This window comes from Armigeres subalbatus, chromosome 1 (genome assembly GCF_024139115.2).
Source record: "Armigeres subalbatus isolate Guangzhou_Male chromosome 1, GZ_Asu_2, whole genome shotgun sequence".
In the NCBI taxonomy this organism is placed as follows: domain Eukaryota; kingdom Metazoa; phylum Arthropoda; class Insecta; order Diptera; family Culicidae; genus Armigeres; species Armigeres subalbatus.
This window is the reverse complement of record NC_085139.1, coordinates 161,035,800-161,059,674: the sequence shown is the minus strand read 5'-3', so window position 1 is coordinate 161,059,674 and position 23,875 is coordinate 161,035,800. Positions and strand designations below refer to the sequence as shown.

The window sequence follows — 23,875 nt, the reverse complement described above, 5'->3', positions numbered from 1 at the left end:
TCACAGCAAACATGAGACAGATATGCGTATAACGGCAGCATAGTACACAATAACAACATGGTTGAGGTATTTATCATCCTTTCAACACAGTTCAAACAGATTTGGTCACACTCATTGTAACTTATCTATGACGAGGATAATTTATTAATATCAAGTTATGATATATGTATGTATGTCATTACCTCTTGTTTTGCTTTGGTTTTGATTATATTTTCAGCACTTTAAGACTCACTGGCTAATCTTTATCAGTTGCCAGGTGCCATAGAAATGTGAAATCCGTAATTGCCAAATTTGCTCACCAAATGAAAAATTATAAGCAACAACGATCATAATATTTTTGTTGTGAATACAACTTGTGTCCAAAAAATATAAAATGGCATTCTTGTCCAATTTGGAATCAACTAGCGGATAGTCAGATGTAATTATTATCATGAAAATGTCTAAATAGTCATCGATTCGCATTACTATAAAGTTTGATACCCATATTAACATAATTTCGTTCGTTAGCAATTTGGTCATATTTCCTGAACCAATTGTCACAATTCCGGAGCACTGAAAACCGAGTGGCTATTGAATCTCACGGTCTAGAAAATCTCAACGTAGTCATCGTCTTAGGGGCATGCCAAAGTAAATGCGATGCGACGCGACTCACATAAAAGAATAACAAGCATTATCAATGAGCTGTCAAATGTCTCTGTCGCGTCGCATCGCTCGTCGCGTTTACTATGACTTGCCCTTAAAAAAATAATTACGATTGATTCCAAAACTAACCAATCTCCCCAACATATTGTAAGGAAGTCAGTCCACATTGTGATCCTGGAAATCTCTATAATCATCGTCTTGAACAGTGACTTTCCATGATTTCGATTATCAATTCGTTCATACTCCCTTAATCAATTACACGGAATCGACCATATATCTGAGAATTCCTTACGGATTATAGACATATAGCCCGCATTGGACTAGTTGCTGAAGAAGGCATAAACAATATCCAAAGCTTACGTTTCAAATAATAAGCATCAGTGGAATAAATGCATTTTCCACCAACCTCGGAATTCCGGAATATCTTCGCTATCTTCAGACCGATATGAAATTTCATCTGAGGAAAAACCTAGAAAACATTAAACATCCAATGTTTTCATTTTTATCAAAAGTGAATTATTTTACGAAAAGTTATGTTAATTTGAAGTTCGACAATTTTCTTCCTATCTCAACCTTTATGTCTAATCCCTGTAAAATCTTGAAACATAATTTTCTTAAGTTTTCACCGATAGAATATTTTGATCGAATGATTTCCCAAAATGGGATGATTAGTACTAGAGCCCTGTGAAAGCAGATCGGAGGTTCATCTTAGTTTCATAATATTGTCATTCCTGGTATGCGTGCATCAGGGACGATGTGGCGTGTCGTCGTGCTCGAGGAATGGTTCGACTGGGAATATCTTCTGGACGGCCATAAAATGAAGTATGTACATGGCGGCGGATTTGATCAGAGGATAGTGTTGTTTTTAATGTCGATAATTTTCAAAGTAACTAGAGTCACGAAAAGCAGGCTCTCATCTGAGCTCTCAGCCTTCGACAATTTCTGTGTGTAGGTGCTATGTCCTGATCTTCCATCAAAAACCAATTTGCATACTAGTTTTACCGTCCTTGAGCTCTCTACCGAAAGTTGCTGCATAATGCAAATCAACCTCAGCGGACGTTTCAACGCGTAAAAATTAGGAAGCAGATTTGCATGTACCTCGTTTAAAGTACTTTGAAGCAGATTGTACTTTCTCTCGGATAAATCCAAGTCAATGTACAACGCCAGTGCTTTTGCCGCTGTCATAACCTTTTCCTGATTTGCGCTTGAGCTACTTGATATATGGGCCGCAGATGCTAGTTCCTCAGGTTCATTATTATTGATGAGGTATCAACACGTTATTTCTTTATTTTATTTGAATATTCCTGAAACGGTTTTTGAGGTCTTACCCTTCGCAATTCTCAAACAAAAGAATTTGCAAAACTGCTTTAGTTCTTTTTCAAGTTCCTCGGAGAAATTATCTGGGTTATATAAATCCGACAGAAACTTCAACACATGAACTTTTCGTTGGGAAAGCTATTGTTTTTATATACCTATGTTATGGAGCGCAAGAGTATCACCTACAAAATCGTTCATAGCTATTAATATACAACCTAATTCGGTTGCAAATGAGTTACAGAAACTGATGTACAACATGTGTGCTACTCGGGAACGTATAAACAAACCTGTTTCGCTCTTCATTTTTTCGGGTTAGGAAAAAATACTCCAATGTAAAGAAAGATTGAAGGACATAGGAGACGTGACTAAGTGTATTCTGAAAGACAAATAAAATTAGTTGACTACCTTATAACACAGCTTTTATCTACATGACTAATAGTTTGACCACCTAAGGTCTTGAGGAGGATCAATCAATGTCTTTTTAAGCCCATCATCAAATGGAAGCTCACGAAATGGTTTGAAATTTTTACTGACTGAATCTAGTTCCGAGACAATGATGATGCTATGCAAGGCCGTCATAAGTCCACAGAGATAGTATCAAGCGTTTTCTTGGAACATGGTTCTTCAAAATATGTAGTTGTTAAAATAGCAGGCTCAAATTTTTGAAGATTGTTTGGTAAACAGTTCTGAACTGTGGCCCATTTGGGCTTTTCGATTCAGTTTCGACTGCTTTCACTAGATAATTTTCAAAACTTTGTACGATTATTGAAATTCATCAAATTGTAATACGATATTTTAGTTTCAAAACACGTTTTCATGAAAGGTGTTTATTTGAAATATAGTCAGCAATTCAAATTTAACGAGATGTATCGCAATTCCTATACCATATACACATCAACATAATTGTATTAACACTGACTCGCGATTGAAAATTAAGATTTTGAACAAACTTTTAAAGCTTCTTTTGTTTGATGGGGCCATTACTTAAACGCTATTGATGAGAAAACTCGCTTAACTTTTGAAAAGGACCTAAGTAACATATCATTCATTCTGAGAAAAACGATGTAGAAGTTGAAAAAATGATTTTTTGCAATTCCTGATCATAATACCTGGTTTACAGTTGTCATTTTAGTGATAAAACGGCCTACTTTTCCATACCAACAGAATGGGTGCTTTAATGACCATTATGCAACTCAAATGGGTTGCATAATATTCATTATAGCACTCATTTGGGTGCTATAATGAAAAACCTACATTGGGACAGTAGTTACATGACTACTTTTAGCTGAATTAGTTTGGGTGAGTGTTTAAATAGTGTACTCTAAGCGTCTCGTAACAAATGAAATGGTTTGTTGGACATAACATCACAATTTTCCAAAGGCAATTGCATCCATCGCTTCATAGCTTTTCAAGCTATGCAATTTGGCACGATAAGATGGAATCTTATTGTTCTCTGCGCAACATAATTTATTGGCATGAATGATCATGTGGAGTAAATTCGATTGTACAATTTTGGTATAGATTTATCATATTAAAGCCGATTTTTCGTCATTGCAAAAAATAGCGTGTGTAACTCGTTGCAAAACTCGATTTTTTCAGCACTCGTAGTATTTATCCAACTCGGCAAGCCTCGTTGGATAAACGTACAACTCGTGCTGAAAAAATCATCTTTTTGCAACTAGTTGCACAAACTACTATTTTAATATGTATTAAATACAAACACATTTTTAAATTCCTGTTTCCTCTAGAAGCAAGCAATACCATGTATTTTGCTGGAGCAATCGATATTATTCGATTTTATGTTAAATTTTCTGCATACATCAAAAACGTTAGATAGGACATTTTGATTACTTGTGCAGTACATTGGACGTTTCATATCGACTATTGTTACATTGGTTATTTTTTAATTTTATTTTATTGGTTATTTTTTAATTTATTTTATTTGATTTTGGCTTCGATAATAATTCGAAATTAGTTTAGTAGAATCTCTCGTGCAAACAAATGATAGTGTCAGATTTATAGCCTTTTCAGATAACGATCACTAACGAGGTATTTGACGTGAAGGTATGTGACGTGAGGTAGGTATATGAAATAAAAATAAAATGAGCTATCTTTGACATCAAGATAGTCTATCATGTCATTAAGCTCGAAATCTGATTAGGGAAGATACATTAATTGCGTAACGTAAAAGAGTAAAATCAGCAGTGATTCAAATTCTTTGGGATTGTCACTTTGAATATGAATCTGAATTGGGATATGAATCATTTTCACATCAGCTGTTCTTAAGTCATTTTTTTTAAACAGTTGAGTTTTAAAAGCTTAAAACTAAAAGATATTTTAGTTAGTAGATAAAGATTGTCGCTGACGTCGCTGTCCGGAACATCTTTTGCTGGCGAGGATAGGGGAGCTAAATGTCAAAGAAGAAAAATCCATACGATTTGACAGCTTGGTACCCAACATGTTTCGGACAGCAGAACAAAGGGATCCGAAGCGACAATCTTTATCTAGTAACTAAAATATCTTTTTTAAAACTGTTATACCACTCAGTTCTATTTTCTGCAGATTTGAACCACAAATGAATCACGTCATTCAAATAATTTCAAATTGTTTTGGTGTATGTATGCGTCATTTTATCTGCGGATCAATCCACTTTGCAACTTTGGCGCCTTTCTTTGCAGCAACATAATTTCATTTCATTAAACAAAAATTAACATGACTAGAATACTGCTATACTACCGTTATATGCATAACTGTCCCATGTATATAGGAAATGCCAGCAAACATGGGACAAATATTGGTATAACGGCAATATAGTATTCTTTCTTTGTTTGAGTTCAAATAGTATACCTTATAAACTCCTTAATTGTTCAGGACTGTGGATATTGGATATATATGACATCTAGGGGGAAAGATGCTACGTGGACTTCGGCCCTTACTTCTCAACTGGAACATTTCTGCATTGCAGCGTAGTACTCATAATTCTACTACGACTTCTCTATTTAAATAATTACCATATTTGGCTAATTACCATGCATATCTGAATATTAGCTAATTTTAATTTAGGAATACCATTAGGGCCAAAATGAAGCCATTGTTTTCGATTACGACTAAATATCAATGGTAATTGCTAAGATATAAAACAGCATAATAGTAGACTTACTTTGGTCATGAGTTTGGGTCATCATAGAAGCGATGTAGCATGAGGTGATAAAACAGTCAATGAAGAATCTCCCTGGAAGCTGAGAGGCAACGCCCTATGGCAAACGGATCCATTTATATGCTAGTGATTCTTGCTATCATCATCACATTAGGGGTAGTAGGGGCAATATGAACATACGGGGCAATATGAGCCACCCTCATTTTGAGCTTATTGACAAGTTTTATCATGTAAAAGTTATATGATCTTTAAAAGGATGCTACACATATGCATCAACGTGAAAACCGCATTAAAATTCAATTCAAACATGAAAATACACTTGAAAATGTAAATTTTCGCTGCATAGGCAAAATTATTATAAGATTTGAAGTTTATAAATAAGGTTTTGACACAAAATTGATTAAAATACAGGTCAAAAATACACCACAATCAAAAGATATATTAAAATTGAGTATTGTACACACATGTTTGTATTGATACAAATCTGAATTTATCATAAAACTTTTTTTTTTCCAAAACCAGTCCCTATGGGGCAATATGGGCATACCTGCACAGAGCAAGATATCAGGCCTTAAAATACGAACAAGTTCAAATTTCAGTAGTCAAATACAAGAATATTATCATATATGTAAGATTCATTACGGAAAAATTACAACAGCGCATTACTGCGATTGAAACAGCAAAATGACCATTGGCCAATTGAAATGTGGTTGTTCAAACGGTGAAGAGTGGCAAATCGGTTCAGTCCGCTGTTGCGCGGTTTTTTAATTTTATTTGGTATGGAATACTCACAACTGTTGTAGGAATATCATATTCTTCCATATTACGATACTTTTTTCGCCCAAATAAACGTTTTAGATGGGTGGCCCATACTGCCCCAAATGGTGGCTCATATTGCCCCGTATAGTCGGGAACACACATTGAAATCAATACATTTTCAAAAGTGCATTCCAACAATTTCCAAACGCATTTTTCGTCATTCATCGACGTTATATGAAAGGTAACATTCTCTAGTATAAATCAACTACATTTGAACGATGTTTTTTGAGCTTTTCAGCGCTTTTCGGAACGATTTCCTTAGGTGGCCCATATTGCCCCGATCACCCCTACATATGCCATCCGGATGGAAAACCTACATGTATGTAAAAGATAATGAAACATGTATAAAGCATATAAGTATCATAATAAATAGCACACTAGTTGAGGAATACGATACATACCAGTTGATTTTAAAACTGATTTTTTATCAATAAACCTTAAAACACTTGCTAGTTGATTATTTTAATTATAATTTCTCACTCGAACAAAACGACCAATGTACAATTTTGAATTGTTTTGTTTTTGTTGTTACTTCAGACGTTTTACGACAGACAACTCAAACGTCTTATGTAACAGCATAACTTTTTTAATGCGATGTTGTACATTGGACGGGGCCCTCCTTAGCCGTGTGGTAAGACGCGCGGCTACAAAGCAAGACCATGCTGAGGGTGGCTGGGTTCGATTCCCGGTGCCGGTCTAGGCAATTTTCGGATTGGAAATTGTCTCGACTTCCCTGGGCATAAAAGTATCATCGTGTTAGCCTCATGATATACGAATGCAAAAATGGTAACCTGGCTTAGAAACCTCGCAGTTAATAACTGTGGAAGTGCTTAATGAACACTAAGCTGCGAGGCGGCTCTGTCCCAGTGTGGGGACGTAATGCCAATAAGAAGAAGAAGAAGACATTGGACATTCACATAAATATAGGTTTTATTAAATTCGATTACCGCTGTTAATTTGGAATGTAGGGTAAATTCCCATACAGTGGACTTTCTATCAACAGTGGACCATCTTGATTTGATTGCATTTGTGATAATGAGGATTTTTTAAATGAAATTTCATCTATAATTACTATTAGACTTTCTGCTAGCATGTATGCATTTGAACCATATTCTAGTATAAGTTATCTTTCAATCGCGATTAGCTGCAAGGCAGAATCAAACGGAGTTATTTCCAAGCACGAGCCTTGAATTTGTGTTTGTGAAAAATCTTGGTTGTTCTTCATTTGGTGTGAGATTGATCTTGCAACTATGCCAACGATGCGGTTTTTCAAGCTGCGTTGATTTATTGCTGGGTGGACGCGGCGTTGATTATGCTGGGTGGACGCGGCGTGCACGCAACTTAAAAAACGTTGCGTGGACAACGGCCCAAACATGAAGAAAACCCGTTTTCAAAACTGAAAAAATATAGGGGGCCTTTCACAAATAACGTAACGCTCTAGGAGGAGAGAGGGGGTCAGGCCGAGCGTTATGATCCATACAAAAAAATTAAACCTTCCATACAAAAAATGTTTCGAGGGGAAGGGTGGTGGTCCAAAATCATCAAATTTAGCATTACGTAATTTGTGAAAGAACCCTAATATGATATCTTATATATAAAAATGAAATGGTCTGTGTTCGTATCCGCATAACTCGAAAACGGCTGGATGGATTTTTTTCATTTCTTCAGCAGAAACATTCGTTATAGTTTCCGACGGGTTTATATGATATTTCCTAATGCGAAAATTACGAGTAAAGTTGAGCAAATCGTGAAAAACTAAAATTGTGATTCCTATGCGAACTTTGCATGGGCAGTTCGGAACGCACATTCTCGCCTACTATGCAGGACAACGTCTGCTGGGTCGACTAGTAATATTATATAATTAGGCATGTAGAGTATAGCATGGATTGAATACGTGTACTCTACTCACCCAAATGTAATTAATAACAATCGACAAAAAAGACCTATGTGCAATTTTTCATTTTCCTGATATTGAAGTTACATTGGACATTTTGCATGCGCTTGTAATAAAATGTCCTATGTAACAGTTGTACTCAGTTCTACAGAGCATACACATTGGTCATTTTATAAATGTTTAATTTTCCCAGCACATCATAAGAATTCTCGTATGGGTGTTCATGTGTTACAAAGATGAGTAAAAAAGCTATCATTTGCAATGTTTAACTCGATTTTTTCAAAATTGTTACTTAGGTCCTTTTGAAAAGTTAAGCGAGAAAACTACTTCGAAACAATACCACTCACACTGAATACTCCGAACAATATTGAAAGAGACTTTTTATAAGAACTGTTTAGATCAGGCCTTAACAGCAGACTGTAATGACGAATAGACTGATCATTTAGGAGTAAGGATTTGTAAGGGTTACCTTGCTGGACAACTAAAATTTGTAACATCAGACAACTCTAACTGGAAGAATACAGATATCAACACGACATACTAACAAACACATTTGTTTAACCGCCTAAATATAAGGGAAGCTCTTTGTGATTTATAATTGGAATCAAAGTTAATACATATAATCAAATATTATAACCGACATCTCTCCACAGCTTTAATATTCATCACTAGTGGACCCGGCAGACGTTGTCCTGCATAGTAGGCGAAAATGCGCGTTCTGAGCTGCCCATGCGAAATTTCCATACGATTCATAATTTTAGTTTTTTGCGATTTACTCAACTTAACTAATAATTTTCGCATGAGGAAATATCATATAAACCCGTCGGAAACTGTAACGAAATTAACTGCTGAAGGAATGAAGAAAATTCATCCAGCCGTTTTTGAGTTATGTGGATACGAACACAGACCAATTCATTTTTATTATATAGATAAAAATATCCCCAACCTGCCCATACTCCTAAGGCAGTAATATACTAGCAGTATATCCCGCAAAACTTAAAACCTCCATGGGTAAAGATGTTGTGAAGCCTTATCCTTTAGTCCCTGGTGTATCATGGACGATATGAATTTCAAATTCACATCGGTGACTTGGCCCCCGGCCCCCTTATACATCAATAATATAAATAAAATAAAATAAATAAAATAAACTTTCCTGACGCTCTGAATTCCACTTTCCTATAGGCTGTAATTGAAGCAGATTGGATCCCTTTTCCGCGAAAAAGAGATTACTGATATGGGTTAACGACCATTCGGTTTTTCCCACACCAATCAGCCAAGGCATTTTTGATTTGATCGGTCGTCAACTTTTCATTCGTGAACACTTTGACGAATTTATCCTAAAAAGAAAATTTCTGGTGTGATGTAGTAGCTACGGTACCGTTAAAGGTATGCTAATTTTGGTATCTTCATTTGCCGTTTCGACATTCCTATGTCACGAGTGCTGTGGAATGTAGAATGAGCATAGAAATACGCACATCACCCGATCCATCATCAACCGTATAAGTTTGTTCGGCAATCCGTGAACCAGCATTAGTTGTTATAGCTGATCTCAATCGATTGTATCATATGCGGCTTTGAAGTCGATGAACAGATGAGTGTGTGGGCGCGTTGTATTCGCAGCATTTCTGCAATATTTGGCGTACGGCACCTGGTCCATGGTAGATCGATCGGCCATGAACCACGATTGGTACTGCCCCACGAAATCTCTTGCAATTGGTGCTAGTCGACGGCATAAAATTTGGGAGAATACCTAGCTGGCGGCATTCAGCAATGTGTTTACACGGTGCTCCCAGGTTCGTCACCATACCGGCATCGTTGTCGGCCACATCGCCATTTAGATCCTCTTCGTATTGCTGCCGCTTCTGGAGCAATGCTGATATTTGGTTGGTTAATTATTCCCGCTCCCTAATCCATTGAATCTCTGCTGTCATATGTATCGATCAATTAATGTGGCAATTATAAATGATATTGTCAAGCAGTGCCGAGTTGTGGAACTCAAGCTCATTGTTGACCAATTTATATTAGAATTTTCTTCACCAAGATGCAGGTTTTCGGAAATTGAATAATTGCAGCGCAGCATGTTATTCTCCATGTTGTAGTCATGATTTTATTATATTTAAATTACGTGTTGAAGTCTTCAAAATTCTACATAATTACTTTTCATGTTCTTTCATTTAATTTCATCATGTTCCACACGATAAGTGGCTCGTTCAATGTTTATCATGCGATGTATGTCTTCTTCGAACTAAATGCTAAAAACATTCTCTAGGATGCACAAATTCCTTTTTCTCGTTTCAATGGTGATGTTCACAATTTGATGCAAGGATGCAGTTAATAGTCCCTTAGCGCTTTTGAGCACTTTTCGAAGGGCAATATCGGTCGTGGCCATACTTTCGAGTTTATTCTACCAACATTTCATGATTCACCGGGTTTGTAATGCGTTTTAATGAATTTTTGGTTTGTATATTTGGTATATCTATGATATAGTTGTATGACCTTTCGCAACCTTGCATTTAGTGTTTCGTTTCACGTGTTTTACTCATTCTTCAATAAAAATAAAAATAATCATATACAACAGCTAATTACATTCCTACATTCAATATATATTTAATTAAATATTTGGTTTAAGGGTACTTCATTACAATATGTTCGCATTGACTTCTAAAACTGCGCATTGGAAATAAATTGCCATGCTTCACCTATTAGCTACAAAATCTCAGTTGCTCCCCTACTCAGAACAACGCAACTGATGCTATTTTGTTCATTTCCGTAGATGTAGCTTCTTTTTATATTTTTGGTTTACTGTTAATATCAATTACATTAATATGCATATCAAAAAGATTTAGTTTGGATTTAGTCAATTTGCTTCCAACATTATGCGTAATGTTATTTTGGGTTTCATCTTGATTTGCTCTAGTCTTTTGTCTATTTCTTTCCAAACTTTCTCGGTATATTGGAATTGTGGGTTCAATAAGAAATAAAATTCTGTAAAGTTTGTAGAGTCGTTACCTTATTTGAGCAGGTTTTTACTTCTCAGACTAGCATTGTATAGTTTGGCATAATATCTAAATTATAAACGTAACCTAGTTAAACGAAAATGATGAATGAACACCATTCAAATTGGTAACCGAGCTAAGAGATCATAATATCATGTTTCGTAATGTGTGATGGTGTCGTAGCGTGATTGAAATTGTATGAAATTGATGTAATGTACATAGCATTTTTTCCACTGTCATTCCTCTCGTAGCATAGACACAAATGGCTCGAATCAATCGAGCGTATTTGTTACATTGTTGTTTCGTTATTGTTGAGCTAATCTAAAAAAAGGAAAGCTTGCCGATATATCTAAGAACCCTTTTCCGTGATATAACACGTTGCATTTCCACATGCACATGAATCTACAAAATTCGGTTGGATTGTTTTAACTGATTTGTATTATGTATGGTTCATCTAATGGACAAAGTCGATGTTCCAACGGTCGCATACTGTTAAAGAACTTTTTTTTTAATGATATGGTGTTAAAATGTCAAATGGAAGACTTTTCTTACTCTCTTCCCAGAAAAAAATGTAATCTGCTTTAGAATACAATTCGTATTTGTATTCAAAATAGTTAACTTGACCCTTGGCAATAAAGTGAACAAGTATGCGAATCGGATGTCCTACGTTAGACAGAAACACGGAAGGCCTTTCAAGCAAATCCTGTAAGATTCCAAACAATTAAGGTGGTAGAAGTGCGTAAATATTGATCCCGGTCTTCCATCATTGTTAAAAACAAAATAAACTTCAGTTTTCGATAGTATCTGTCTGTATAGTGTTTACTATCGTCTGCATCGATCAAATATCAAATGCTAGGTGCGTAGAAGGTTGATTTCATTTGCTTTGGGGTACCGGATCAGCGTTTTCGTAGTAGATTTGAAACTTATTGAATGATCCCAACAACAGCGAGCAAATAGAGAACATTTTCCATTAAATAGGTACTTAGCTGAAGGTGAAGACTGCACACATCACAGTCATCATCTCAAGTTCCTATTTAAGGTAACATATATCCAGAGTTCAAACCCGACCATCAATAATTTTGAGTAAAAACAAACCAATGATATTTATAGATTCATACACATTGAAAATAAAATGCAGTTTTTACACGTAGCTTATTAAGTACCCAATCGGTTTGTTCGATCTATTCCGCCAATTCCAGAAGTTCTGGAACATACCACAGATTGATCAAGCCAAGCCAGTTCATTGGCCCGCTTCTAGTTATAATCTGTTTTCTATTAAAGCCTAAGCAGTCGTCTATAGTCCGCCTGTAACGATTTATTTTGATTTCTCATTCACCCTTTTTTCTGCATTCATTGAGATTCATTCGCCTAATGAGGGAATGTGAAAAATGCAACATCTACCTATTATAGAAGATACGCTATTTGTGAGCTGCCCCGACAGTCTACAGCTCAGTCACCGCATAGAAACTACTTTCATCGCTATTATTAGGGCTATTCGTTGGGTTGCTGTTGCTCAAAACACCACCATTTTGACCATTGGTGCCGGCGCCATTGTTGGAACCGTTGCTCATCGCTTGACTGTTGTGGTTGGTAATCACCTTGGTAGCGTAAATGGCCTCCTTGGGTTCGTTTTTGGGCTTGCCGGCTTGATCCTCACAGGCACCATCCGACACGTGGTTCATCACCGGTGGCGGCGGAGGAGGCAACAGATCCTCATCCTCTTCTATCAGTTCCGGTGGCGGGGGCGGCAACGGAAGTGACTGGATCTGAGACGTAGTCATGGTGCTGTTCATGGATATCGCTGGAGGTGGTGGTAGTGGTGTGTTAGCTACCGATATCGGATTACCGTTGGGGAGGTTTGCTTCTTGTTGTTGCTGTTGTTTCAACTGTTGCGCCTGTGCCATTTTCTTCTTTTGAGCTTCAAGTTCCAATGCTTCAATTTTCGGCAACGGAATAGCTTTCAATGTGGCGAATTTACTATTGTGGTCAATGAGCTTCCGTTTAGCGTAAATATCGTCTTTCGCTGGTGCTGGCGGCTGTTGTTGCTTGGGAATTTCCGGCAACGGTGTATTTATAATCGATGGTAGTGGTTTAGTCGTAGTAGGCGGTGTCGAGTTGAAAGTTGTTTGGTTCTTTACTGCTTGTGCATTGTTCTTCATAGTTCCATAATGGTTTACTCCATTATTTGGGTTATTAGTTGGGTTGCTATTGTTATTACTATTAATATTATTATTGTTCGTATTATGATTGTTTGGATTTTTTAGTGTAGAACAAATGTAGATCTGTTTGTCACGTTCGTTTACAGAACTATCGTTGAGACTAGGAATAGCTTGAACCGATTCTAGTGCTTTTTGTGGATTTCTCAATGGTGGCAATGGCGGTGGATTATCCTCATTGTAGTGATTCTGTTCGATAACTTTTCTGTTGATGGTCATTGTGTGACCGGGGTGTTGCACATGGCGAGTATGTGGTGGCATATGCGCATGTTGTTGTTGCGGTTGCTGTGGTTGTTGTTGTTGTTGTTGCTGTTGTTGTTGTTGATGTTGATGCTGTTGTTGCTGCTGTTGCTGCTGTTGTAGTTGTTGTTGGTGTTGCATTTGCAGTTGCATCAGCTGTTGTTGTTGCTGATGGCTTAGCGTATGATAATGTTGCTGAATATTAGGCGGGTGATATTTTTTATCGTTACAGGCGGCGTAACTTCAGTAAAAATCATTTGCATCAAGTGTCTTGCAGTGCTTGCTCAGGGTGGCGTACTTGCCATTGTTTGGTCCATGCATGTGTGTTGGACTGTTATTGTGTGATGGTAGCCTTCCGAGGGTATGTGTTCCTCCTTGTCGCATCATGGCTTGGTGATGATGATGCATATGGGCCTGCTGCTGAGGGGTCATTTCATGCTTAGGGTTTCGGCCTGGATGTGCCAATGTGTGGGACCCACTGATCACTGGTGGGCTGCAATTGAAAAATAGTAAATTTAATTTAAAAGTTCTCTGGCATATTTCAAGAGTTTCATTTAATACCCCTTATGTTGATGTGGCAGTGTTCTGGTATTCATATTCTGATGGTTTTGAGGATGAAGTTGATGGGCAGATACATATGATTGTTCTTCTACTTGAGCATAGTCGTTCCTATAATGATTGCAATAAAATTCGTGAGAAGTGATAGGAATATATGTGTTTTACAGATACACTAATCATATTTTTCTTTTGTATCGATGAACATTACTAAAATTGCTGAGATTTACACAAACGAGTGCTCGGTAATTGTTTCAGCGTTTAAATAAATTGCCGGAAATCTTGGCAATCTCAAATTCTCAAATGTCGATTATTCCTTTTTGCTTTTCTCGTGTCACTCCGAAAACGAACTTTTTATGGAAGCCTCGGAGATCGGAGATCGACTCAGCTCGTCCGTGTGTATGTGTGTATGTATGTATGTGCACAGAAGCCAAGAAAAACTACTTTACATATTATTATCCTTAACCGATTTTCTCGCAACAAATTTTATTCGATAGGGGACTTAAGTTCAAAAGGCCGAAATGACAAAAGGTCGATAGTACAAAAAGTCGGAAGGACAAAAGGTCGAACAGACAAAACGTCGAAAAGTACAGAAGGTCGAAAGGACAAAAAGTTGATAAAATCTTTGGAACAATGTCGTAAGTTCAAAAGGTCGAAAGTACAAAAAGTCGGAAGGACAAAAGGTCGAACAGACAAAACGTCGAAAAGGACAGAAGGTCGAAAGGACAAAAAGTCGAAAAAGACAAAAAGTCGAAAGGGAAATAAAAAGAAGGTAGAAGGAAAAAGGCGGAAGGAATAAAGAAGAAGAAAAAAGTAAGAACAAATAAGGAAAAAGGAAGGAGGAAGCAGAATGAAGGAAGAAGATATGAGGAAGCAGGAAGAATTATTAAGAAAGAAGAAATTGGGAAGAGGGGAAAGCAGAGAGAAAAAGAGGAGGAAACAGGAAAAAATATGAGGAAAGAAGGAATTATGAAGAGGGGGAGGGAGAGAGAAGAAGAAGGAAGCAATAAGAAGAATAAAGATAGAAGATAAAGAATAAGAATTTAGAGAATAATGAAGAAGAATTTAGAAGGAGAAAGGAAGAAAAGGGAAGAAGAAAGGGAAAAGAGAGAAGGAAAGAGGAAGGAAAAAAAGGAAAAGAGAAAAGGAGGGAAAAAAGAGAGAAGGAATAAGGAAAAAGGAAGCAGGATGAAGGAAAAAAGAAGAAAGTAGAAAGAAGGAGGAAGTAGGAAGAATTATGAAGAGATAAGATGAAGGAGGAAAAAGGAAGAAAAAAGAAAGAAGAATAAAGAAGGAAAAAGAAGTAAGAAGGGAGAAAGAGGAAGGAATGAAGTCTTTTTCGACATTTTGTCTCTATCGGCCTTTTATCTCTTTCGACCTTTTGTCTTTTTTCGACGTTTCATCTTTTCCGATCATTCATCCCTTCGACCTTTTGACAGCTTTCGGCCAGCTCTTCGGATGCGCGTGTGTGATTTGTTGTTTGCGTGTAAACGCCTTTTTTTTATTGGAAAAGTTTTTTTTTTATCAAATGCATTGACGCAGACTAATGGTTCCATGAAGTCGCTGATTTCGAAGATACTGGAATTTGCTTGAATGGCTGATAAACTCTAGTGGTTCAGTGTTCCGGAAATGGATATTGTTTCAATATGTTTGTATTATTAGATCATGTTTTGTCTGGGAACTATCCCGAGAAGCAATTAGTAAAGGATTGCGAACTGATTTATTGGTGAGGACTTTATGGATCAAACAAAAAACATTAATTCAAAGATTGCAATAAAAATACGTTAAGTGGAAATAAGTCAAAATACTTTTTGATTGAAATAATTATCTTTATATTAAGGGATTTATACTGGATTAGTTGTCAATAGTTGTCGGCTTTCAGTCACATGAAAATGTTGATAATTTCAAATCATTGCCAGGGGTTTGGATCTTCATCAGGGCTCGAGATCGAAACGTAACAATGATTTGAAATAACAACATTTTCGTGTGACTGAAAGCCGAAAATCCTAATTATTATAATCTTTATTATATTATTATATTATTATTTCACGGTTCGTTCTATGTCTGCGATGACCCTAGAGGGATTGTTTTGCTTACTTAGCAAAAAGTTATGCACAAATAGTTGTATAACAACAATATATTTGAATTTCACAACCTATTGGCCTGATAAATCATGAACATATAAATAACAAACAATAAATAAAATAGATATATACACTTTGGACAGCCGACTGGAAAGAGTTTAATTTGGAAACATATAGAAAAAACATTTCCTATGGGTCGATTTGCCAGCTTGAGGCACATTTCCATTACCAACTTTACAGTACCCTATTACCAACCTCCGTAGAACTTATGGGAGCGTCGCCAAGTCGGAGGACTCTCGCTACGTAAGTTCTACATCAACATTTCCTTTCCTATACCTAGTTACGGTAAAAAAGGGCGTGGCCGGCAGTAGTAATCCTCATGCTTTCGTCATTTTTATCTTAGATAGGAATGAAAGATTACTCCCCACCTTGATCTCTGATAACAATTTAGATAAGTATTTTAAAAGAAACACGAGTATCATCTAATCTACGAAGTATGCCATAACAACGCTATTCGCTTGTCATAAGACGTGTTTGTACTATTCCATTTAGTTCCACCACTATATTGTACCTTTGACAGATGCGTATTTCGACCTCAACAGTAAGGCCGTATTCAGTCGAGTGAAGTCGAGTAATTACTCCCCTCGACTCGATAAATCGAGTCAAGTACGAGACACTGAAGTACGTGTCGAAGTACGTGTCTGTCAAAGGTACAATGAAGTAATGAAATAAAATAGAATAGTACAAACTCGTGCTATGACCAGTTTATACATTCCACTAAAAGCTTAAAATAATTTTCGTAACGCTATTTGTCCCTTCGACCTTTTGACTCTCAACCTCTTGTCCTTTCGACGTTTTGTCTTTCGGCCACCGTTTGGGCTGCACCTCCGGCGACTGACAAGGGCTTCATGGAGGGGCTGGGAATCGCATCCATAATCGACCCCTTATAAGGCGAAAGTGTAGCCAACTACGCTACGGGACCCCCATGACCAGAAAGTAGTATGATTCCGGATATTGAGCAACACAATAGAACTTTCAGCTTATCGTCTAGAGTGAACCCTATATTCTACAGGCTTCCGAATAATGTATTGATTTTGAGCAAAATGATTTTTGGCATTACCACTGGAGTTTTGAATTAAAGAAAACATCCCTCGAAAAGCTCAAAAAATGGTGCAAATTTCATTGTTAGCCTGTTGGATTACACTGTTGGAAAGAAATTCTCTCTTTCCCGCGGTTTTCGTGTAAGTGTCTATGCTTATGGGTTCGCCACTCCCATTTTTGGCCCCTTTATCCAGCAGTGCATTTGTTCACTAAACTTTTTACAATATAAATATTCATCCCATTTTGTCGCTTCTCCAATACGGTAGTTTCTGCTTCCAGTATGCGGCAAAAAACACACATGCTGAAGCTTCAATGGATTTGTTTCCGTATAGTGCTGGGTTATATCAATTTGACTCATACGATGAGTCTGGAAGTACTTGCGGGAGTACTACCTCTGACAGATCGTTTCGCGGAATTATCGCTCCGGTTTCTCATCCGTTGTGAGGTTCTAAATCCATTGGTCATTGACAACATCGAGAAGCTGCTAAAACAAAACCCTCAATATCGATTCAAAAGTATTTACCACTGGTATATGACGCTGGAGACACTAATCGTGCTAATTTCATCGACTCGTACAGTTCCTATGTTAATTTTGATCTGTCCATGGAACAGGAGGTTCATGGAATATCATCCAGCAATGTCCCAGTGTGGGGATTTAATGCCAATGAAGAAGAAGAAGATATGCCATCCCTACCTCCTGACCACTTCTTTTTTTTTTCACCGACAGTCTAATTTTCCTGAAGGCTGTTCAATCAATGAAACCTGTTAAGCACTCAGCGTATCGTCTAATCGGGATACGGAAAGCTTTTGAGTGCATCATTCACAATCACCATGGCTTAGGTCCCTTCTCATTGCTCGATCCCGAGAAATGAGAAAGCGGACTCTTTGGGTAAGGAGGGCACTGTGGGAGATGAGATTTACGATCAGGTTTCGAACGAGGATTATCAGGATATATTGATTATGTCGTGTGGGCGTGCGAAGAGCATCGTGGCCTGAACATCTCCGGGTCCGAGGAAAGCAACAAAAGACTATTACACCCAAAACAATTCTGTGTGACATTCTTTGTATTAATATCAAATCTCGCATTCAAACCGATCAGAGAATGTCATACTTGTTAATACAGCCCGTTGCATTAAGTCGTTTTTTTGGTTTCGATTAATACATCCAAACGAATCTCGTAGGCACCTCCTAGAACAAGTATATGAATCGTGTACAGCAATATAACTTAAACCCACACAATCTTCCCGATTCCATTGAGCTTGATGACTGAAAAAAAAAACAAATATGCATGGTGCCTATTCCACTCGTATCACTCATTGCTATCCCTGTTATCCTTCCACTTGTCACATCCGCATAGTATAAAACGTGGATTATGATTGCCTTTGGTCGCGTCGTTCCTCATCTGGTATTTACCGGATGAGAAACGACGCGACCAAAGGCAATCATAATCCAGTCCAGAATGTTAGCGCATCATACCAGATGTGCTAAGTGTGGAGGGTCCGGGTTCAATACCCGTCTTAGACCGATTTTTTTGTAAGGTTGCTGAGGTTGTCGAAGTATACAGCATTTCACTCCTCGACGGGAGACTGTAAAATTTGATTCAATGTAAACACTAACACATAACCAGTTCTTACTTTTTCTCGTGACCGGAAACCTAATGCAAGGGCCTGCCGTTTACTTAATACAATCTGTGGCATATGTCGCGAATTATGGCAAACTGTACGCGAAACTAATGCGAGATTTTAATGAAATGTTGCAGTCTCTGGTTGGGTGTAGAGAAGTGTCGGCGGGCCTTGATCTCGAATATATGCCCCTTGTTCACCAATTTGTAAAAGTCGCTGATGTAAGACTGTAATCCATCCCCTTGTCTATCGTACCCCATGACGAATGTCTTCATCGTGTTGTCTGTCGTTAATCCCTTTCGTATGTCTTACTTTCATTGTAGTTCCCAAGGAAAATTTTTGTTTGTCCCGTTACAGATGTGAAACCTCGCCAAGAATGTTTACTATGTGAACATCAGCATCGTAATTACTTAAGCACCCTAAATTCCTTTCCTTCTATATTATTGTATTCCCTAACCTCGACCAAACCGCGAGTCTTTCGGTTCCCCAAAACTAACACTATGTAAGGTACCCCGGGCAAGTGGGACCTAAAAAAAACGCTAGTTCAGCAAAATTGTTAACGCATACTTGGAAAACAAGACATTTCAGAACATTAACCACGGATAGATCATTATAAGCTTCCGTTGTTGAAGTGTGGACGTATTGTAGGCCATTCATTCAATTACGAAAAATATTGGTAGTGAAAGAAAGAAATTCATCTGTAGGACCCACTTACCCCTTTAAACGGGGCAAGTGGGACCTATTCTGTTTTATACTGTGGAACTGAACTAATTAAAGGAATATATAATGTTCATATTATTTCTGAGTCGTAGTTTTTTCTGATCATGGATGGAGGTTTGTTGCTTGTCGAATTTTTGTCTTTGCAACAAGGAAGGTATTATAATTTTAGTAGATATGAACACAAGACAACAGCCGATTTACTGTTTAATTGGCTCTTGTCTTGCTTTTCACTAGGTTACTTTTGTACCAAATGTTCTAGGTGGAAAGGATAGGGGAAGTGGGGGTAGCACGCCCATAGGGGTTAAAACGCGCCACCCCTGAATAAGGTTAAATATCCCCATTTTGATTATTTTCAATAGTCTATACGATAAAGCAATGAAAAATATTGCCATTGGATACATATATTTCATGATTTTTCTCTAGTTATACATGAAATTCTAGCTCGGTGGAATTTAGTCTTTCTGTCGCTGTTATACATTGATAAATTAATAATTGAGCCATGAGCCATGCTGCTTACTCGTGTTCTTTATGTTCCACACGAAATCGTCGTCAAAAATGGTTTTAAAACGATTTTATGGGCCTTCAAACTTCTGAGGTCGGTGTGGGGCATTACGCCCATGCTCATTTCGTATGACCGAAACAGCTGAAACATTCGGTTAATTGCCTTAATGTAGGCAATTAAAATGAAAATCAGTACGATAAGCACATGCGCGTTTTAACCCATCCACTGGCGCATCTCACCCGCATGGTTTCAAAATCATTTTTTCGGGTGCTTTAAAAATCAAATTTCTGTGCAATAAAATTGACAATTAGATATCTGTTATCGGTAGTCAGTCGCAGATATGCTGTTCTTCAGTATGCGCTGATGAAAACTGGCTGAAATGGTGGTTTTCATTGATAAAAATGGCATTTTCCTTAACGTGGGCGTCCTACCCCCAGTTCCCCTAAGCAAATCTTTATTCACCATTCGAGTGAATGTTTCTGTGTTTAGAACATAGATTATTACATAAATCAGTACTTCAAAAGACATGTAAATTCAGACAATGCGCAGTGTTGTAAATTTGTAATAGAACGAAATTGCCAATTTATTTGTTGAGCACTTTATTTATCTGAAAATCTGTTAATTTGATACGAAATTTGAAAATAACAAAACACAAGACAAAATCTAGAACAAATATATTATTTGCACTGTGAACGGAAAAATATCGTATAGTTATGACTATTGCTCCTTTTGAGGCAAGAGATAATTTTTAGAATGAAAAATACACATTTGCTAATTAACTGTACAATACTATTTAACAACGAAACCAACGATATCAAGCATCTGATTTAGATCCATATGATATATGAGTGTCGAAGTTATTTTTCACTAGACAACGATTTAAATTGTTGTTGAAATATGTCCCACTTGAACCCATGTATGTTAAAACTAAAGGGCAAGCGAAAATTGCAATTTTTAGCTTTAATTAAAACTTAAAAATCGTTTTCGATGTCACACAATTATTTAAGTGCTCAAACTATTCACCTTCCACATTAATGATAAATTTAAAAACGACTATTCTGTTGGAAATCCATCGAATTAAAATAAAAGTAATTGCTTTTCCCGGTAGTTTATAGTCATGATTAAGCTATAGTATTAGCATGGTGCCTCAAATGGTTTTGATTCCAAATATTTTTGTGTCGGCTGTATTCGTTGATAGTCCTGCTTCATCTTTCTAGAAGATTGTTACCACTAAGAACGTTTATCGATTGATCGGTAGCCATAGTACCCACTTACCCCGTATTTTCACTTGCCCCAGGCAGTGTTGGTAAAATCACTCATAAATCTCAATCAACGAGCGCTCCCGTGCGATCAAAATCGTCTGCGATTTTAAAGGAATGCATCACGCTTGAATTTTTCATGCTAAAACGCATCATTTCACTCACTTGCCAAAAATCATTTTAGGTTTAAAAACGCATTTTAAATCAATTTGGGGGCAATTTATTGCTTATACATAAAAGAGTGTCTAATATTTTATGCGACAAACGTCAATTAGGCTAGATATACCAGTTGTGGCTATAGCACCAATTGTCGCACTAGAGCTTTATATGTCAAATGGCCAATCAAATCACCGCAAACCAAGTTCATATCGATAAAGCATATTCATATGATACGATACAATTTTTGATCTCCTCCAAAACAAGCAAAGCATAATTGTAAAAATTGATTTTGCTTAATTTTTGACGTCCTTTGCACCAGTTCTATAAGGATAAGGACCACTTTATTTGGCCATTCCCATAAGAAAACAATGGGATTTGCCAAATAAGGAACCAAAATTAAGAATAGTGCCACAACTGGTGCATGCGTTCATATTATGGATTAATCAATTTTGAGGATTATAACAAATTTTATTGTGGTTTTCACTGCTGTTGTAAGGAGCAGGAAGTAAAACCTTTCGCTTGATATATAAAGACCACCCACATGCCTTTTACTTATTTTCTAAAAAATAGTTGTTCTTAAGTATGGCGACAATTGGTACACCCACCCTAACTGTTTTTAACGAAGGAGAACAAAAGAAAACCTACGATGATTCAAATGGATGATTCAACTCATCCATGAGTTTTTAGGTGCTGAGTTGGGTGCGTTTCAACTCACGCTTGATTTGAATCATCCATGAGTTTTGAAATTTTGAGTTTTTACCAACACTGGCCCCAGGGTACCTTATAAGAATCAAGAAATGTACTATTGAATTTGATCTTGGCTCACTTTGCTTACACTTTCAAGAACAGACTTGCTTGAGGCTTGTGCGCGATAAAATCTGGACACCTTTACACACGTATAACTTTTGAAATACCTCATCAATGAGTGAAATAATTTGTAGAGTGATGAATATATGTCCTTACTTACTGAAAATATATTTCTTATAACTGTTACAAGTAGGGGAAATGACGGCTTTGGCAGGTTTTGTTCTATTATTGTCAGGGGGTTTTCTATAACTAATTGTGCTCAAATTTGGCCTAAACATTCTTTGCATGGGGGCCCTCCTTAGCCGTGCGATAAGACGCGCGGCTACAAAGCAAGACCATGCTGAGGGTGGCTGGGTTCGATTCCCGGTGCCGGTCTAGGCAATTTTCGGATTGGAAATTGTCTCGACTTCCCTGGGCATAAAAGTATCATCGTGCTAGCCTCATGATATACGAATGCAAAAATGGTAACCTCCCGACTAGAAGGTCATATCAAAATTATATCAACCTATGTTATTATGTTATACTAAATTTTTATAACAAAATTTGATTGAAACATGGTGCAGGATGTTGTTAAAATATCTAAATTTCTATCAAAAACTACACTACTGGAAACAAAAAACTATCAAATTTCGTAAATCTCATAAAAAATACATATTTTATCATAAAATATCATAAAAATAACATATTTTGATAGAAATTTATAACAAAATCAGATACAAAATATATTGTTTCTGTGCAGTTGGGATTTTTACAGGTAGTGATAGGTCTCCAGATTGTGATCAACAATCAGAAATTTTTGTTTTTGTTCGAACAAAAATATTTTTCGAGAGCATGATGTTAGTTTCATGCTCTCGAAAAATATTCTTGTTACATTACATTACAAATAAGGTAACCTTCTTAAATTATATCAGCGTTGTGATATCTATGGCTGGGATACTTTGCTACATCTATTTTAATTGCCTATTGTTGGGCAATTCGATGTTAGGCATTTTTCAAATCATATTATGATATAATCCTGTTGCAACATTTGAAAGATAATGGCTACTGAGAACAAAATTGTATCAAAATAAGATATGAATATATCACAATATGTTAAAATTGTGTTCAGTTTCTGTTATGCTCTTCTAGTCGGGCTGGCTTAGAAACCTCGCAGTTAATAACTGTGGAAGTGCTTAATGAACACTAAGCTGTGAGGCGGCTCTTTCCCAGTGTGGGGATGTAATGCCAATAAGAAGAAGAAGAAGATTCTTTGCATATCAATTTCATCAAATTTGGTCAACAAAAACCCCCCTGACAATAATAGAACAAAGCCGTCATTTCCCCTACGTAGGCTTTGGTCCGATTCGCGAATAAAAATAAAATTAAACTCAAAAGTGACAGTACAGAAATTATGAAATCCCCCGCTCATAAGAATGGCTGGTGCTACCCAGCAAGACCAGCAAAACATCTATCAAAAATGATTCAATATCTGTCAAAAATAATCTTGCTCTGCGAGCAGGGTTATTTGGAAATTTTCAAACTGTCACTTTTAAGTTTAATTCGATTTTAATTCACGAATCGGACCAAAGCCTTAGTGAATGATGGCGTCGAAGAAATTGGAGATTCGAAAAGCAATTGTGTGCAGTCCAATTAAAATTCGGGACTCTCAATCCGGAAACTGGCTGAAAACTTTTTCATAGCGTTTTGAAATTTGTCGATGCTTGTTTGACAATATCCAACACGTCGGAGAGTGGAACAAAAACGGATTTTTTGAACCGCCATCTTTCGGCACGTATTATTTCTCGG

At 37.0% G+C, this 23,875-nt stretch overlaps 2 protein-coding genes across 2 annotated transcripts in view; both read right to left on the bottom strand.

The window, feature by feature from the left end:
- Positions 1–12,267: 12,267 nt before the first annotated feature.
- Positions 12,268–13,260, bottom strand: LOC134206697 (ras guanine nucleotide exchange factor P-like). Its single transcript, XM_062682421.1, has one exon. It carries the CDS (start codon positions 13,258–13,260, stop codon positions 12,268–12,270), a length of 993 nt encoding a protein of 330 aa, XP_062538405.1.
- A 114-nt stretch (positions 13,261–13,374) lies between these two features.
- The window catches only part of LOC134205429 (protein tweety), a 52,753-nt gene continuing 42,252 nt past the window's right edge, over positions 13,375–23,875 (bottom strand). Inside the window, exons 5-6 of the mRNA XM_062680670.1 lie at positions 13,843–13,950; positions 13,375–13,774 (exon numbers count right to left, since the gene is read on the bottom strand). Coding sequence (XP_062536654.1) covers positions 13,525–13,774; positions 13,843–13,950 — 358 coding nt within the window. The 3' untranslated portion in view covers positions 13,375–13,524. The remainder of the gene's footprint in view (positions 13,775–13,842; positions 13,951–23,875) is intronic.